Here is an 18,754-nt window from a genome sequence, read left to right as displayed (position 1 = left end):
GTCACATAATGCAATGGTAGAAGGACACAAACTACTGATTGTTTCAATGGTTTCATCCACACAGCACCTATGAATTCTTTATGTAGCAGACCGTGAGGCACAAGCGGTTATAATAATGCCTGAGAACAACTCCTTATAGACTCACTGACCTTTGAACTCTCCGTGGCAGCCTGAACTTACACCCAATCAGTGGAGCTTTCTCATATCAGATAGAAAAATCTGTAGAAAACACACTAAAAGCAGAGTAATCCAAGTCATCATGCTAACAATGCCACAAACAATATGATGCATTTTTATTAATGGCAATTGCAACAGATGTTCAGATCACACTTTTTGTATTAAAATGTAACCGTTCATTAACCCTCATTGATCCACTTTGTCACTGGACTAAATCATAGCCCCATTTCGAACATTACACTACAGGTTTTCAGCAGAAAAGAACAGCATTTTTTATTTTCATTGTTCTGCCTTTCAATGGTAAATCAACAGACATGAGATTTGTATGTCTGAACCAGACACTAAACATGTACAGTATCTGCTGCTGAACATAAGATGTGGAAAAACGGGTGAGACAAGTTGTTCTGGTAATTTAATTATTTCAATTACTTGTCTTGAAAGTGTGCCATTCTTTACTGGTAGCTGCTGTCTGTTTTGCTTGGGGCCTCCTTGGGTATTTTCTGAAACATTCCCATGATGAAGTGGTATAATTCAAAACTGCTATGACTGAAAACAAAACTATAACTTCAATTTTTTTTAAATATGCAGGCTGCAGCTAAAAAAAATAAGATGAATGTAAATTTGTTATTAAACCGTTCAAATTTCATTTCTTTGAGTTAGATAAGTTCTCATGGTTTAACATTTTCTAATTAGCCACTAATTGTGAACACTACCATGAACTGTGATCAGTCATGAACACAGACACCAAGCAACTGATGATGAGCACATAAATACAATTACTCACATCCCAGTTGCTTAGGGTAGGATCTTGTTATAGATATCGTTTGTTCTAACTAAGCTACAAGTGGGTTGTGCTGTGTCCTTGTACTCTGCAGTAATTGCTTTGGTATTTTTAGTTAGCTGGAGTCTGGGTAATTAAAACTAATGGAGAAGATTGTGGACGGAGATCTCCTGAGAGTGCTTGGTTTTGATGTGAAGAGGTTTGGTAAGGTCGCACATGGCAATGTTTTCAATTAAATGCCACTGTACTAATGAGAGCTTATTAAAGTGATGCACCACCGTGATGTGAATACCAGCTGAAATAAATGTGCACAGCTTCATAAAAACAGTTTATTTTGTACTGCAGTTAGCATGATATAAAAGTGTACAGTATAATCGCAAAAATAGCTAATCTTTGTAACATTAGAAATAAATACATTTACCTTTGATTAGGCTTGGAAATAGCTTAATGATTTTACAATGTCAGGTCTTAAATTACGCTGAAGTGCCTGGAGAGACAAATCTCTGCGCAGTAGATCCATCAGAACTCACTTGCCCTTACAGTCCTCCTCGCTATGGCAACAGTCTGTGGGGACAGCTGTGAGGGTGTGGCAGCTCGAGTTCTCCCAGGACAGGACAACCTTCTCTCAGGTGACCTCACTCACAGTCCCCGCTCCAAACTTTGTGGGCAACCTATTCAGCTGCTGGTTTTGCCAAGGTCAAGATGGTCGCTGCTGACCGGTGCCCAACAGGTACAGACAGAGCAGGTTTAGTACCATCAGGATCAAGACCAACCCCACTAGGACCTTCTGCACCCAGAGACACGTGTTCAGCTTTAGCTCCATCCGCTGGTTAGCTGCCATCATCCTCATGAGCTGTTGAGAGGGAAAAATAACTATGAACATATTGTTATTTACTGTCAAGAAAAAAGTACAGATATATCCTTGAATGAGAGCACAAGACAGGCCTGGGTAATTAATCGAATTTTAATCTAGACTGAGGTTCAGCTATGTCCAATCGTCAATTATATGCTTGGGAAGAGGTCCCTGCCAGTAAAATCATGTGGTTTGAAGCAGCAAAAAAAATACTTTTTGAAGAAGAATAAGAATGCAATGAATACATTATTTTGTTTTTCAGAAAAAAGTCTAATCTAATCACATTATATATATATATATATATATATATATATATATATATATATATATATATATATATATATATATATATATATATATATATATATATATATATATATATATATATACACACATATATACACACATATATACACATTGCATTTTTGTATTTCAGGCATCCTTAAAGAGACATCCTTTTGAATGAACCCCTAAGAAATGGCTGGAAGGTACAATGTGTATCATGGTTTAATGAAACTAAACTGGGTAGGGAGACTAAACAAAACTACAGAGCAAAGTACAAAGTATGGAAGAGATCCACCATCATGTCTGTCAATGACACAATAAATTTATAGACAGATAGAGACTGTGAGTGTGAGTGTGTGCGTGTGTGTGTGTGTGTGTGTGTGGGTGTGGGTGTGTGTGCGTGCGTGCGTGTGTGTAGGTAGATAGATAGATAGATAGATAGATAGAGAGCGGGCGACCAAGAACATCTGAGGTGCCCATATAGAGGTGTTTTAAATGAGGTAAAAAAAACACACAAAAAAAAAACCACTCTGGAAACCACTGAGTACAATAGAACACGTTTGATTAAGATATCTTATCAATTGCCTTTGTAGAACATTTTTGAATTGTTTTTTTTCCAATTATAAATAAACTTTATGGACACCATGTACCTCGCTCAGTCCCAGCTCAAGAAAAGCAATGCCTGTTTCAAAGATGCAACTTTAACTATCAACTACCAAAACATTTACTTACTATATATTTACTTGCTTACACAGTCTACATGTCACAGCTACGCTACAGACTTACTGTTGAATATGTTAAAATGTTGTCATCCAAAGCCTGCATTTATATATTTGTGGTATAGAAAGAAAATAAAATGTAATGCAAATAAGATAAATAAATAAACGCAGCTTTCAACTGCCTTTTTGTCCATTTATGTAAAAGCTGTAGGGGCATAACATACCATTGTGCCAAATTCTGGCTGTCCGCTGCTTATTGCCTCCAGTGGGCTGTCTTTGAGAGGGCTTAGAGGGGTTTTAAAACTCTCCAAGACATAACAGCGCAACCTGTGGATCAGACAATAATAGAATGTGCTTTTACTATCACACTACTGCAATAGAGTTACGCAGAAATCAAAACACTCTGTACCTGTGCTCCATGATCTTAGATTTTTGTACTTCTTTCCAAAACTGTGTGAGTTCTTGCGAGCTCACATTGTCCATTTCAGCAGCCATAATGAGAAATCTGTCTTGAGGGGAGGCCTGGGAACCTGCACACAAATCAAAATGATTGAAGAAATGGTTGGTATAACAAATGGGCATTTGTTACAAAATTAAAAAAAAAAGTAATAATAATAATAATAATTGAAGCATTGCTCATTTAGCCCCTTCACTTTCCAACAAGATATTGTGTAAAAATTACTGTAAACAAAAACTTACTCTTAAATAAGCAGCAGCTCTGAGGTTACTGAGCTAAAAGCAGCAGAACATAACCCACAGCTGGCACGTGACTTGCAGGTTCAAAAACCCAATAGTTTTTACAAAACAAGACAAGAGATGCTTCTTTTATCAGTCATAAAATAAATATGTCACGCATGAAATGGCTGTGAGCACTTCGTAAGGGTAATCGACTACGTCCTGAGTGTATTGTGAAGTTGTGGCACAGCAAACAGTGCTGAGAGCAGATTTAAAAGCCTTACCTCCATGTAAGGACACCACTATCTCCACCGATGCTCCGGGCTCACAGCTGCTGCTGCTGGGCTTCACCCGGTACTTCTCTGGGGCTGTTGTCCGCACCTATGCCATCAAATCAGTCAGGTCAGTGGTACTTATATTGAACTTAAAGCCTAGAAACTCACCTTAAAGGCCACTTGATTTTTGGTCACATTGCTCAAAATAATGAGGCTTTTCTTTTCTGTTTCTCCAGACCCAAAACTGAGCTCTTCTGCAGGACTGTGAATAAACAAGTCACAAACCAGAACACAGACATGTTATGAGCATAACTTAGAGGTTTATGCCCTAATTAATCTAGATGTAATCTGGATTCAAGTAATTAAGATAAATACTGACTGGTCTGCAAGTACAGGATTAGGTGCTAAATGTCACTAGAAAATATTAGGGAGTTTCACAGCCTTATTTTGTGGTTAATGTAAAAATAAATAAGATTATCCAATAAGGGGACCTGAACAAATTAGTAGCAAATGTAAAAACATTCATCAATAAAAAGCATTATATCTTGTTTGTCGTTCACAGTCCCTTTCACACGGTGCTTACTTTTGACCTATGAGCCACAGTTTCGAAAACATATGAAAATGTTCCCATTTTTCTCACAAAGCCATTGCCCTGTTTGGTGTTTGTCCTTATATCCCAAGGCCATATTGTCCATAATAATCCTTTTCAATGCATCCCTAATCAGATTTGCAACAGTTTGCCTAGTCCATATTTTTGTCATTTCAAAGAAACTTCAAATCAAAGAACACAAGTCTACTTTAAAGAAGAACATAAATAGGTTACAATACCCAGTGAGCACGAGTCTCCTTGATGTAACCTGGCTCACACTCTTGGAGTAAAACCGCCAAAAACAAACCTATTTTTTCCCACTTTCTCTGTTTCTGTGTTGGTTTAAAACAGCTGTAGAGGCCGGCTTTTGCTGGAGCTCAGAGTAAGTCTCTAGGCTCTCCAAACCTTTGGCAAACACAAGATCAAAGCCCCCCACTCTCTACTGAAGCCCCCAGTTCTGAATTAAAGCTAGCACAGTTCCCTAACATAATTGCGTTTAAGGCTCATTTAAATCTGTTTATCACTATAACTCACAGCCCAGAGCAGGGAAAATCCTCACATCAAAGCCATTAGTGCTTGAAAACATAACTCTGTGGACACTGTTTATGACCATGTGGATTAATATGGGCAGAATATGTGCTCTACTTTGAGTTTACTTAAACTACAGCATGCTACAGAAGACATGAGCTGAGGTATACTCTCACCCACTCATTACTGTATCTCTGTTAATTATTAACACAGGCACCACCTCTCTACTCAATGAACAATTGATTGAGTTGTAGTCCTAATGCCTGCACACAAGTGATCGACCCATTGAGCTATAATGGGACAAACATATCAATAATGGCTTTAGGCTTTCAGCCAATATGAGGTGTGCAATTTCTGTCAATAGATGCAAGGCAATTACAATATATTCAAAACTTTTCTATATTTAAGAGTTTGTTCATAACTAGGCTATTGTAGCAGCCAGTATTCTGTTGATATATACTTTACATTACAACTAAACTTCAATTATCAACATTAATATGACATAAAGAGACACAAAAGCCATTTATATTTAGTGCTTTTCATATTCTTGAATGTGATGGTGTCATACTCTGAGATGGGGAACAAGAGTCAGTTTCTATATTGTATTTTCCATTGTTGAACGAGATGATTTCTATTAGTAACTAGACTCATATATATATATATACTATACTATATACACTATATTACAAGAAAACTCCCCAACAATGTTCATTGTTGCTGTATTAAATAACATTGGCCTATAGAAGGTTGTGATGTCATCTGAAGCCCAGCAATACCTAACGTCCAGCAGAGGGCCCTTAAAGGTGGTCTCTGGCTTCCTGGCTCCTCTGGTTCTGATGTTTGTTTCTCCGCTTTTATCCACTTCCTCTGACCTCAGACTGTCCTCTACAAAGTTCACCTGCAACAACAAGACAATTTAATGACTCACTGGACTGATAACAGAATCACGTGACTTTTATATTTAAGTGAAAGGTTTCTGATTAATGGGAATAAAATTGAGGTAGTATTTAATGATGATGAAATATTCTATTTAAAAAATCTAGATGCACAGATGCAATATCCGTGACCATTGTCCTCAAATGATTCAATAGTACTGGTACTACAAACCATTAAAGAGAATCAAAATAACCCCTATGACTTTTCCCAAATGAAACCTGAGACACTGCTGACATCATTTCAAGCATTAATCATGTGAGGGCTTCCTCAACTTTGACACAGCCAAAGCTAAGACACACCATAAGACTAACAGCTGACCTATCACAAATGAGGAAATGGTTGGGAAAGTGTGTAATCAGAGCAACACTATGGTGATTGGTGGAACTTGTGTTTTTTACAGATTTTTGAGACAATTATAAACAAAGGGAGTGAGTAAAGGGACAAACTGCAAAAGGGGCCAAAGTGGACTGTGTGCGGCATGTGATGGAGACATTTGTGACTCAGGCAGCAAGTGTGTCATATAATATGATAGAAACACAACATGTCAGCTTAATTTAATGTCCTGTCACCCAAGTGCCACAATGAAGACTTCAAGAGAAATCAACTGCTGATGGAAATGTCGCCATTTATTCATCCTTTAAAGAGCAGATTTAATACAAGACGAGGTAAAAATGTTAGTATAAAATCAAAACAAGTTTCAAGTTTTAAATAGTGGAGTGCTTCATTCAGATTTGAAATTTACAGTGCTGTGGTTGAATAATGATTGGCTTTACAAGGCATAATAAATCATACAAATTAAAAGCAACTTATAAAGACAACAAATAAAACAAAGCTGGCTGAAATAAGCGGACTATTTTTTAAAAGTACTTAATGAGAAATCTCTGATAAATACACACAGTGTAAGCTATTAAATCAAAGTACAAATTGATGACAAAAATCATTTAAGACAAAAGTGAAATGTTTAAGGCACTAAAATTGAAACCTTTCAAAATGTTAAAACACAAGGTACTGGTTATAAAATATTGATCATGAACATGGGAGTTAGTGCTAAAAGGTCAATACAATTTGGTAGAAATAACAAGGCCACTATGTTATTAGTGCGAGGTTTGATTTGGTGCAATATACTGTAATAATGTTGTAATAATTTGTTCTGCTTTTGATGAAATTTTATAGAAGGCAATTGTAGTATTATTCTGTAGCGCATGTTTACACAATTTGTGTAAAAGGCACAGCGCGGTTTAGTGCAATTCTTTTCTGTAGCTCTATTGAAATGTCCTTGTGAAAGTTGCCTGGGCAAAGACATGTCCACGGCTGGTCAGAACTTTAGTTTAATGCTGAGGAGAGCACATGTGTTTCCACCGGCAGAAATCTTCTTACCACCTCCAACCCTTGTTTGAAAACAAAAAGAGAGTGAATTAGCCACCCTCATGGCCATGTTGGAATCCAGAGAAACCGTTATGGGCGGTGGTGGTGGTGGTAAGTGCAGCGTCTTGTTTGTTTAGACAAAACAGATCAGAGGCAGGGTGCAGAGCACAGTGGAATGCATTCAAACAGGCTTCAAGTGCCAACAGACAGGTACAAAACGAGATATGAAAAGGAATACTGAGCCGTCTCTAAAATACAAATACATGTAAACAGGAAGAACATTTCTAAGACAAGTGGTCGATCTTTTTTTCCGTACAGAAGTTACTTGTGTTTATGTGGTTTGAAGTACAATTACCATTACCACAGCTGACTGGTTGGCTAAGAACCTTTCCAGAAGTTGATTTTCCATTATGTTATGATTATTAGAAAAAATACACCAGACACTTGCTCCATTAGATTAGAGCTGGAACAACAGTTGGGCAACTCTTTGCAAATCTAAATCTGTTGCGCATGCTGAGTAATGTTTGGTCATTAACAATAAAAGCTTTGTTGCTGTACCATGTTACTGCAGCAGGGACGTAGCTTTGGGTGAGCACTGCTAGTTCTTTTCAAGAGATACAGTGTGTCCGTGGCAATCAAATTCACTGAAGTCCACTGAAATAATTTGGTTGCAATTCAGTTGTGCATACTGCAAATGAACCCTAGGGCTGGAACAATTAATTGCTGACAAAATATTAAAAAATAAAATAATTTCCACAAAGTACAAGAAAAATGTCAAGTTTAACTGCTTTTTGGACGTTCAAAAAAAACCTCTCTCTGCCACCCGTGCTTTCTCAAGATGATCCTCTTTATACCCACATCTTTTCTCATGCAAGCCTTCCCTGCATGCCCCTGGCTAGAAAAGCAGCTAAAAAGATTATGAAGTGCACGCTGTAGGGAGTGAGCTGATTCTTTGACATAACCTACAGTTCTAACTTCAACCAGGGTGCAGTTTGGTGGCATCAGAGCAAGTGGGTGGTTGACAGTTCACACAGAAACTTAGCAGGAGTTTCACCCTGTTAGCTATGTACTGCTGTTTAAGAGGGAAACATCGCAACAGCAGAGAAACCATGAGCAACTGACAAAACAAGCTCTATGAACTGAGTTTGTAAATAAACTTGTCTGAGAGACAGTGTAAACAGTTTCTTTACTAAAATTAGGGAAACCTACTCTAAAAGAAAAGCTAATATGAAAACAAACAGTTAAATGTACCTTTTTTGGTTTTACAGCAACCTCTGAGTTGAAGCTGGATTCCAGAGCATCTTTAACATCCAATTCTCCCTCTTTACCCTCCGTTTCTTCCTCACTGACGATTGGCCCATTGTCACAAATAGGTGTTTGGAAATCATCATCAGGAAGAGGAGGGTAACTATATTGGAATGGATCCTGGAGATAAAAATCACCAAACATTTTATGATTAACACACATGTGATCAACACACGCAACAAATAAATGACGTTTATAGTATCTGAACACCAATTCTAGCATTTATTAATTCAATTTTAACATACCGTTCCACCCAAGGAAGGTGGCAGGTACTCTGGGTTTATATATGTCTGGACCTCAGATTTGGATGCAAATCTGAGTTTGCTGATTGCCTCTGGTCCCAACCATGACTTTACAATCTTCCAAGCAGCTGAGAAAACAAGTAACCAACTTAAAACATGAAAAACACTTTTCTAACTAAAGATAAAGATACGGTTCTGTATTTGGGACCTACCATTCATAATCCAGGGCATATCCACAATTACCATTTTGGCTATAGGAATATATAGATATTAGATTTGTACAGTTTCTAAATGGTGCAGACTGTTGGTCATATAGTATGGTACTTACATAAAAATTTTGGATAATATATCTTAAAGCAGTTAATGATGTACTTCACAAAATCCATGTCCTGAAACACAAAGAAAATAAGTGCAATGTTTACATATTCATTCAGAATAAGTGTTACTTTTAACCATCTCTAATGTTCCATGTGATAAATGCCAATGTCACTGCTCTACGCTAATTAGGAGCAGCGGACAAACAGTAGATATGTCAATGGATACAGCCACTCTATCCTGGCTTAGCTCCATAATTGGCTAGAAGCCTCATTGCTATGCAGTAACCTCACCGCCAAGCTTTAATGAGATCATACAGGCTAGCTCTGTTCCAGTCTCAAACAGTGCTTCCTCTTTATGGAGCTGCTTTAGATATGATCCCTACTAAACAATTATACCATCTTTTTGTTTCAATTATCCTTTTTCCTACTTTCTAACTCCCGCTTTGTGCAGACTGCCAAAAGCTTCCCACATGCCGCCCAGGAAGAAGCTAACAGTGTATCTGTGGATTAGACCGTCCACTCACTCAATTTGACCAAGGAGATTTAAAGGTTACTTTAATCTCTGAAGTAAAACACAACTGAGGCTGTAAAACCTTTGGTATGACAAATCACACAAAGACTTTCTGATGAGTCTGTTTGTTAGCTATTTATATACACATATTTTGAAATATTTCAGTATTTCCAAGCACTTACTATATTGCTGATGCCAGACTCTGTCATGTCAAACACAACGGTAAGTGGCATTCCTGGCTCCTTCTTGGCATATCTCTCCAACCAGAAGGCTACATACTTCTTCTTGTCCAAGATTGTTTTTGCATCCTTAACATGCAACTTCACTTTGAACCAAACTGCCAGACAATAAAAATCCACACAATTAATGCATTTGCAAATTTTACATGTCTCATAATTGCTCATAAAAAGTACTTACAAAGTTTGTTTCCCTCGTTGTCATATCCATGGAGGTAGACAGCGCCAGTCTCAAACATCCATCTGGGAATACTGTTTTCAGTAAGATCTGAAACACAAAACATTTTTGTCATTACAGCATAAAAACACAGCCATTATACAGTACATATTCTGTAGCATAGGAGACTTAAAGTTATTTTTTATGTTTTCAGAATTTCTTAAAGGGACTGTGCTTCTGTTTCCTAATTTCTGTATTTTATAGCTGTATAATAATGTCATTTTCATAGGAGCTTTCACTTTGTTTGAATAAAGACAAGAGAATTTCCACAATGACGTGAATGAGTACAGCAGCAATTGTTCTCTGGGATGGTCAGTACACACTAAGTACACAGAGTTCTCATTCAGTAACACACTTGCTGACTCCAGTGTTGAACTCATCTAAATACAGTGAACTTCAGTAACTTGACTAGTCTGTTTGTCATCCATTAATATTGAATACAATTCCTATTCACTCTTTAAATAAAGTCATATCCAGACAACAGATACATCATACCATTAACACCAAACTCCTTTCTCCACTGTAGACTTTCATCTATCATTTTCAAAGCATCATCTACATTGTAGAGCCTCCATGTCAAGTAGCCTTCGACCAGGGCATCGTCTGTCTGAAGTTTTTCCACATCTCTGGAGTCGTACTTCTCTGCTGAATCTGAAATGATCACATGATACAAATTAACTGGTAGCTAAGATGTCATGCACAAAATTAACTTTAATCTAATCACTCTCTAAACTTTTGCATATCAAAAATTCAAATCACTCCATTTGCAAATATAAAAGAACCAATAAAGGTGTCATTTTGTCAGCTAAAACGTTTATAGAGAAGTATATAGAAGGAACAGTTTGGTTAGCTTGCTCTCTGATGCAGCTTTTAACAGTGAATGCAAACTAATGATGTAAACATGCCAAACTATGAATGTATACTATATTTACAGTAACAAACGATTATTATCAGCGTTATTAAACACATTTTTGAAGAACTTAGTGGTAATCGGTTGCTAAATCGTTGTCACCTTGAAGTAACTCATTCTTAAATCTCTCTCTCGTGTCTTCAATCTTCTTTTCAATATCCTGAAAAATAATAATGAAAATAATCTTAAAAACAGATACGTCGTATAGTTGAGCGCTGAATCATACATTTCGGTGAATTTAATAATACCTGCTCTCCGTGCTGTTCAACTTCAGCCATGTTCAGCTGTTCCTGTGTTTTTACCGAGTAGTTCCTTGAACAGCTAGCCCTTAGCCTCAAGCTGCTAACGCTGAGATGAATCAGTGCAAATAGTGAAACTCGCGTCTCTCGCTGCCATTTTGGCTCAAAATTTGGCCACTCCTCTTCTGTCTTTTGTGGTGGTAAAAGTAAATAAAGGGTGGAGTTTCACATTGTATTCCGGGAGTTATATTTACGATCTCAACTCATTAAATTCAGCGTTACCAAACTGTTAAAAGACGCTAGCTTATGTCATCGATGAATAATCTGTTTGCCAACTCAGCCCTGACCCAGAATGCCCTGCGAATAATAACAGGAAGTGTTTAATTTTTCCTTGGCGCGTTTGTGACGTGTTTGAGAGCTACCGTCATATGTCCTCTATTTCTTGTACAAACATGTTATTCACGTATAAAAGCGCTTTCTGTCAGTGAATGGAGATTCGGATCGTAAAGGCTTCACTGAACTTTCTAACGGTACACGATGGAAAAGTTGACCTCGCAGACTTGTTTTCACCACCACCTTGTGTCTTCATGTGGAAAATTAATCTACTTTCACAAACAAGGGTCGAGCGGAACTGACAGCGAAAGAGGCGAGGTATTATTCTCAAGACTATCGTTTAAAAGGGAAGACAATTTATTCCTAAATGAAGCGAATGGAGTAGCTGTCATCTCAACATCAAAAGGTTCACACTTGGAAATTATAAAGTGCAGATGCGCATTACATACTCAGAAGAGAGTGATTGTGCCCTGTGTTCTTGTGGCAAAACATTCTAAGAAATTAGATGATTTCCACTATAGTCTTCTCTGTCTGACCAACTCAAATCAACTTGAACCTTGCTTGAAGTTTAAGCTCCCCTATAAGGTTAAAGAGGACGTGTGCATCCTTGAGGGACCTACATTGATGTGGAGCCATGCAGACCACGTGTGGTATACGTCCTTACAGACTGGAGTGGTCAAGCAGATCCCCTTTCACATGTCACGCACTGCTATTGGGGAACTTCCACTTAACAGAGGATTATTTGTTCTTGGATTACTAAGTGTTTCAGAATCAGATCAGGAGGTGTCAAGTCAAACCTGTGGATACTTCATTCAAGATGAACAAAAGTTTGATGGAAATTTGGTTTTACCTCATCCGTACATTTCGATCACCTGTTGCCTCTTGGTGCTCTCAGCTATAAAGACTGATGATGTGCTAAAAACATCTTTAGTTGTAGCGACATCCAATCAACAACTTCTCTATGTTGAAAATGGTGTTGTGAAAGATGTATGCCAGCTTCCTTTCACTCAGCCAGAGGACATTCAGCTGGTCAATACTGGCAAAAATGGTGATCTATTTGTCATATCTTTCAGTGACAGTCATGTCTGTGCAGTGTGGAAAGACACGTTGTCTGTATGTAAATATTAAGCATTATCAATACCCTGATAAGATACACAGTTTAATTCTGCTTTATTTTCAGGTTGCTTCGAAGTGGTCAGAAGTTGTTTCGTTGCTTGTGGATGACTTTCTTGGCATTGGAACAGATCAAATGTTACTGATTTTTAAAGAGATTGATGCAACAAGTCAGCCTTTGAGAGTGTTTTTAATAACAGATCTTTGTGGTGTTTCTTACTCTGTAAGTCAGCAGGTTTATTTTGACTTAACTTCAGGAATATCGTTTCAGGACATCTTTTCTCCTTTTTAGAGTGTCCGAGCTGATGAGCCCATGAAACCACCTTGTGCTCAACCTGAGAATTATTTTTTTACCATTCAAGCTTTAGAATCACGGCTACTGGTATGCCACAACAAACAAAATTATATCATTGCTTTTTTTTTAGTATTAATCTCAAATGTGTGGTCTTATAGAGTGGGTTTACTGTACTCCAAGAACTTCAGAGAGAAGAAAGGGCAAAAGAGACAGTTATACAACAGTCATTACTATCTCTTACAGATGCTACCACAAGACATAAGCCTGCACTCACTCTGCTTGAGCAGGTAAGTACAATATTGTAACAAAAACATTTGTTACAACTTTTTAGCAGATACCATCCACAGCAGTGTGTACTTGACTGATTATCACAAATACATCAGCACTGTTGAACAACTTGGCTCCACTGGTAGGAGGCTGTAAAACCTTTGGTATTTCTGTCACTGAAGTGTAATAAATAATGCCGGGTATAAATCAGTGCATTATATAGTCCTTATCAAATTCTCTTCTCTGTAGACCTTGTCTCAAATCTATTTCTGTGAATGAAATATATAATTAAAAACGGTTTGCTGTTTTTATATGCTTTAAATTACTGAATTTTTATAACCAGCATGTATATATTTTTGTTCTGAATGACCATGATGTCATTTAGTTAGGATGGCAGTATAGGCTCACGGGTTGGCGGATCAACCCAGGTTCTACAGATACATATTGACCTTGTCTCCTTGGATACTTGCACCACATACGCTGGTGTATGAATATGTGCATGAATGGCATTTTGAGTCCTTATTGGAGGTAGAAAAGTGTTATATGAATTAGATTGGAATTTTTTAAATGTCACAACTGTTGCAGCTTTGAGCACTGTCCCACTTTCCAATGCTGACAATTGTCCTCCACTCTTTGCACAGGAAAGCCTTGCTGCTCTTTGGGACTGTGATGAAACAAAAGATGAGATTGAGGATGACAAAATGCAAGATGTGCTAACTGTGTCATCAAATCCTCAAGTGGACAAGCTATGGCATCGCGTCACAGGAGACCGGCTGGTTGTGGGAGTGATCCTATCAGTTGACAGCACTGGGTAAAATTTCTATCTCTTTTCTCTATTTCCTTTACTGCTTAAATGCATCTAATTTCTCACCTTCCTTAAATCAAATTATGTAGGAGCTACATATTTAAATTTACACAACTACATGTTTTGTCTGTATATACAAGGGAAAAAATGCCCTCATAGATCTGTAGTAAATATGAGAGAAAGATACAAATATACACGGAGACATGAACCCTCAAGACATTATGATAGTGTTCCAATCTAGCACAATCCAGTCTGGGTATGCTTCCATTGTAGGGAGTATTATACCTCTGATGATGCAAGCTAAAATAACAATGACTGAACTGGCAGTGAGTCTCCTCAGTATACCAAAGAAATGGAATTTCTCTAACCTAATAGTAAAATGTAAGCACCGCCTATGATGTCAAAAACCTTAAAATGCTGCAGAGGCAAAGTTATCTCACTGCAAGGCACATTTTACACTGTATCAGCATCTTATCTAAAAAAAACTAAGATCTTTAGAGGGATTAAATTGATGAGGTGGTCAAAAAACTATCTAATCTTTGTCATAAAAGCATTAACCAAGTAAGCATAAAGCATTTTTTGTGCATTTGGTGTGTTTTATGTTTTAAAAAAAGAAAAGAAAAAAAGGAAGAAGAAAACAGAAGTAAAATGAATTAGGAGCAGGATACACATCATGTTGTTTTTATAGTGAACCAGCTTTGTTTTTTTTTAATCATTTGCCTCTATATATATTTGTGTGTAGGATTTACTGCACCTCTCTTTGCATGCATTTTATGTCAATGTTGCATCAATATTACACTATACCCACATATTTACATTGCAGGAAAATGAGATCTTTAATCCTGCAGTGTTACATCTACCACTTTAAATAAATTGAAAGCGTATTCATCTTCACATATTCAAATCCACTTTGGTATTTCTGTCTCGAGTTAGGTTTTCTTCACACCCTTATAGCTTACTGTCTCTTTGATATCTGATTGTAAGTGATGTTTTATTTGTGTTCTAGACCAGTGTCCGGTGTGAGCTTATTTACTGTGACAGAGGCAGACCAGAGTTCAACGCCCACGGCTGTCCAGACCCAGAGCCAAGTGTTTTGGCTTCCCACACTCTGCCCCTCAACGCCATCCCCCATGTTGCCCTCCGCCCCCTCATATGCCTCCTCCTCTTCTTCCTCCTCTTCCTCCTACCCAGAGCCCGCAGCCAAGAGAAGCAGGCAGCAGCACAGCACCGAAAACAGCCATGATCTCAACACAGGCCGAGTGGCTGTGACTGCGCTGGCTGCCCTCACACCTTTGTTGAACTCCGGCCGTGTCAAGTGCCATGTCATGCTACATTACGCTCCGACACGAGACAGTTTTCACCCCGCGAGCAACCCGGCACCAACCGTTCTACACTGTGGTCAGGTGGTGCTGGACTTACACCATGACGTACAAACGCAGCTAGTGTCCAGGCCAGAGGTCAAGACAGGTAAAAAACAAGCAATATCATCAAAGTTTACCCTGTATACGTAAAACACATTCAGTCATTGGTTAACCCCACAAAAACAGTTTTATTCATACATATAATCGTTCATTGGGTGTTTGGTTGTCACGATTCTAAAACTGAAAACTCTAATTTGATAATAAGAAAAAGGGTCAATACTCAATAACGATTTTTATACCCGTCAAACACTATGTACACAACAGAATGGAAAATCCAAAATATTAGTACTTTTTTTTAACATCATCATGAGATGTTCTAATGAACATCAAGATGATTCCAAACTATTCAGAAAAGTTTTTTTTTTTCTTTTTATGTAAATGTTTTGTTATATGCTCAATTCTAAGTAGCAATTAGTCACTGATTTGTATCTAGTTATTAATTGGATTACAGCAACATCTTCTAGACATCTTTAGTTAATTATTTGATGATTCAACAAGATATCTCGAGACATGAATTTAGTGTATTAATTGTAAAAGGTTGGTCTGTTTATTCTATAGAGAGATTGGCAAATCATCATTTACATTTTATAAAATGTCCCAATCATTTTGAAATTAAACTTGTGTTAATAGAAATATAATTTTTGTTTTCAGATGAGAGCTTGGAGGACTTGCTGAGTTTGATGGCCTTACTGGATCACTGGACATTTCACATAGACTCTCCTGATTACAGCCTGGGTGACATAGTTGGCCAGATTCAGAAAAGAGTGGGCTGTAAAAGGATAGAAGTGAGCCCTCAACATCTTCTGATAAATTCTGCGGGACCATCTGCTCCTATGCTGCTCCGCTGGCATCAGATAACCCCTTTTCAGGCAGAACTGTCAGTACACACCAGGTAAGGTATTATACTCAGCCACGATCGTATCTTTGGCATCCTCTGGGTCATATGAGATGTCTTAATGTATTCTGTATTACCTCTACTAACAAATATATTTAAGGGCATATAATTTTTCCCAAAGTTTTATTCATCAGCATCAGTTTGTTTTGGTCCAAGCCTTAATTTTGCAGCAGCAGAAACTAAATGAGTAGAATTACATGCAGCAGTTATATGGAACATTTTTCAATTTACATTAATAGATTCACATGGCTTTGAAGTTGTCCCTGAGATATTCCATTGAATATTAAATAGATCCTGACTTTGCTGGATACTTAAAATTATAAATCGTTACATAAACACTGTAGCATAGTAGGTTATTGCAATGCATAGCGAAAAACAAACATTTCAGTATTCTAGTCTTGTTTTTAGTCATTTGGCATATGTTTATTAATTTATTTTTTGGACTAATCGCTGCTCTTGTGCAGTGAGTTACAGATGCTACAGTTCCTGGACTTGCTGTTGGCCTCCCTCCCAGGGTCATGCACCATGGAGCCTGTCAAAGCTACCAGAGGACAGAGTGAAGCACAAATCTTTTCTCTGGCGCTCGAGAGGGAAATCACCTCACTGAGGGACTGTGTGTCTGCGATGCTTTCCAAAGAAAAGGATGATGATAACAAAAGAATAAGCTCTTTTATCTCTCCTGACCCACGCTGTGAGGAAGCTCTCCAGAGGTGCAGGGATGACTGGCAGAGGGACGTGGAGCGGAGTAAAAGGAACTTGTGCCCCCTGGTGGACGTGCAGAGATATCGTGCGTCGACTGAAAGCTTCTTCAAAGAGCTGCTCGGTGGGGATTTGGCAGCTCTCATAGAGACGCAGAAAACTTTGTACAGCTAACAGGCTTCTGTCAGCACTTCCATCAGCCGTCGCTCGCCCTCAGTCCCTCAAGTGTCACTGTGTTTTGACTTGTGTGCTGTTTACATTGAAGCTGTATTAAAAGCTGCTCCTGATTCGCTGCTTGCTGACCTCTGTGTGTTTGCTCTTTCAGACGACCTCATGGGGGGATATTGTTTCTGATGCTGTGGTGTGGTGCTGCTTCCTAATTTCCTTAGATCACCCCTGGGTTCCACAGCCTTCATGTGATACTGCACTCTGCCTGGTCTCCTCCCGTTTGTGTCCCTGTGCACCCCCAATGCTCTACAGCATTGTTTTATGTTTTGTGTTGTTTGCCTTGTTCTGTGACAGACATAACCCTTGGATTCACATTGTGTTGTGAATAAAGGCACACGGTGATGGAGGGCAGAGGGCTTCACAGCTGTGGGTGGGGTTGCTTTTAGTGGGACTCTCGCCTCATGGTTCAGCTGTTTTGCAGTGAAATGAAAACTGTTGTCCATAGCCATCCGTGCTGTTATTTAAAAGGCCACTCCTTCAAGTGAACATCAAACTGTACTTAAAAGAACTGCGCTGGCTCCTCAGAGGATGGAGAGTTTTATCTCTCCCTGTGGAGATGAGAAAAGGACATGTATTTTGTTGGCTAAAGGTCCTGGAGTGTGTAGCAGTTACTGTCTGTCTGTTTCATGAATCCCAAAGAGATACGAACTCACTTATATCTGTGCTTCAGCGCACATAACAGGCTTTGATGGACTCTTGTGTAACATAATTATAGCTTACACTCTGCTTTGACATGTTAGATGACCAGACCTGAAACATGTTGAAAAAATGCTACTTGTGTTCCTAAATAAACTTCTTCACAAAGGCTCCTACACACTTACTATAAACACTCTGACCAAACCATCATTTCAAGTGACAGGTGGACACACCTGTGAAGCCTGTTCAGTAAATAACACCATTAAATGGCCTGGGGCTACAGTTCTCAGTTCTCTCAAAATACAAATTCAATTTCCTTCTCCTTGTCTGTCACTGAAATATACAACATTTGTCTTCACATTTATTTCCTGTTAACTCTTAACTCTGAAAAGTGAAAGGCTCTAAGGTTTGTGGTCTCTATTGATTCCGTCTCAACCAACAAGGAATAGGCATGACAGATTCAATGGTTATTTAATCATATTTGTACATCCTGATTGTAAGTTATTAATGACAACATGAGTAAACAATTCTTATTTTAATTAATAACACATTATCAAGACCATAGCCCATTTTGTCTTGTTAATGTGTATATAACCAGTGGTTTCCTGGTTAGGTGACCGTCTAATGCCTATACATCTGAATAGTAGTTTGAAGTATTAGTCTTCTTTGACATGTGTAATGATGAATGTAGCTCTGATGCATGGTTGTATATTGACAGTGTGGTTTGAGGCCCTAGTGCACTCACATTGATTCGGTTCAGAGGGTCTTTCCTCCTTTGGGGTTGTCCTCTCAGTGGGTCACCAAAACAGTGGGCGAACATCAATACTGTAGTGGTAATATGCAGGACACTGGCTACACTAATGTTGTCCTTCACTGTACGCTAATTAGAAATGCAAAGACAT

The 18,754-nt window shown here is 38.3% G+C and overlaps 2 protein-coding genes across 2 annotated transcripts; one reads left to right on the top strand and one right to left on the bottom strand.

Annotated features, from left to right (window-relative positions):
• Positions 1-1,280: 1,280 nt before the first annotated feature.
• mospd2 (motile sperm domain containing 2) lies at positions 1,281-11,503 on the bottom strand. Its single transcript, XM_033986918.2, has 15 exons — positions 11,170-11,503; positions 11,024-11,081; positions 10,507-10,662; positions 9,976-10,062; positions 9,741-9,895; positions 9,059-9,119; positions 8,943-8,981; positions 8,734-8,858; positions 8,435-8,608; positions 5,659-5,780; positions 3,934-4,027; positions 3,775-3,871; positions 3,225-3,345; positions 3,040-3,142; positions 1,281-1,811 (listed from the first exon to the last, which is right to left on the bottom strand). The coding sequence occupies exons 1-15, from the start codon at positions 11,197-11,199 to the stop codon at positions 1,656-1,658; spliced, it is 1,578 nt and encodes a 525-aa protein (XP_033842809.1). The 5' UTR covers positions 11,200-11,503; the 3' UTR covers positions 1,281-1,655.
• A 50-nt stretch (positions 11,504-11,553) lies between these two features.
• fancb (FA complementation group B) lies at positions 11,554-18,191 on the top strand. The gene is made up of 8 exons (XM_033987406.2): positions 11,554-12,606; positions 12,674-12,829; positions 12,899-12,988; positions 13,060-13,188; positions 13,810-13,979; positions 14,980-15,440; positions 16,046-16,286; positions 16,754-18,191. The coding sequence occupies exons 1-8, from the start codon at positions 11,698-11,700 to the stop codon at positions 17,160-17,162; spliced, it is 2,565 nt and encodes an 854-aa protein (XP_033843297.1). The 5' UTR covers positions 11,554-11,697; the 3' UTR covers positions 17,163-18,191.
• The last annotated feature ends 563 nt before the right edge of the window (positions 18,192-18,754 follow it).

The sequence above is a fragment of the Periophthalmus magnuspinnatus genome, chromosome 21, assembly GCF_009829125.3.
Source record: "Periophthalmus magnuspinnatus isolate fPerMag1 chromosome 21, fPerMag1.2.pri, whole genome shotgun sequence".
Classification (NCBI taxonomy): Eukaryota; Metazoa; Chordata; class Actinopteri; order Gobiiformes; family Gobiidae; genus Periophthalmus; species Periophthalmus magnuspinnatus.
This window is presented reverse-complemented; position numbering and strand designations above follow the sequence as displayed.

Coding starts and splice junctions, on each gene's coding strand:
- mospd2 (XM_033986918.2), bottom strand. CDS start 11,199: ATGGCTGAAGTTGAACAGCACGGAGAGCAG. Junction 10,063..10,506: donor AAAGGAGTTTGGTGTTAATG/GTATGATGTATC, acceptor TTTGTGTTTCAG/ATCTTACTGAAAACAGTATT. Junction 3,143..3,224: donor TCTAAGATCATGGAGCACAG/GTACAGAGTGTT, acceptor TCTGATCCACAG/GTTGCGCTGTTATGTCTTGG.
- fancb (XM_033987406.2), top strand. CDS start 11,698: ATGGAAAAGTTGACCTCGCAGACTTGTTTTCACCACCACCTTGTGTCT. Junction 15,441..16,045: donor CAGGCCAGAGGTCAAGACAG/GTAAAAAACAAG, acceptor TTTTGTTTTCAG/ATGAGAGCTTGGAGGACTTG. Junction 16,287..16,753: donor GAACTGTCAGTACACACCAG/GTAAGGTATTAT, acceptor GCTCTTGTGCAG/TGAGTTACAGATGCTACAGT.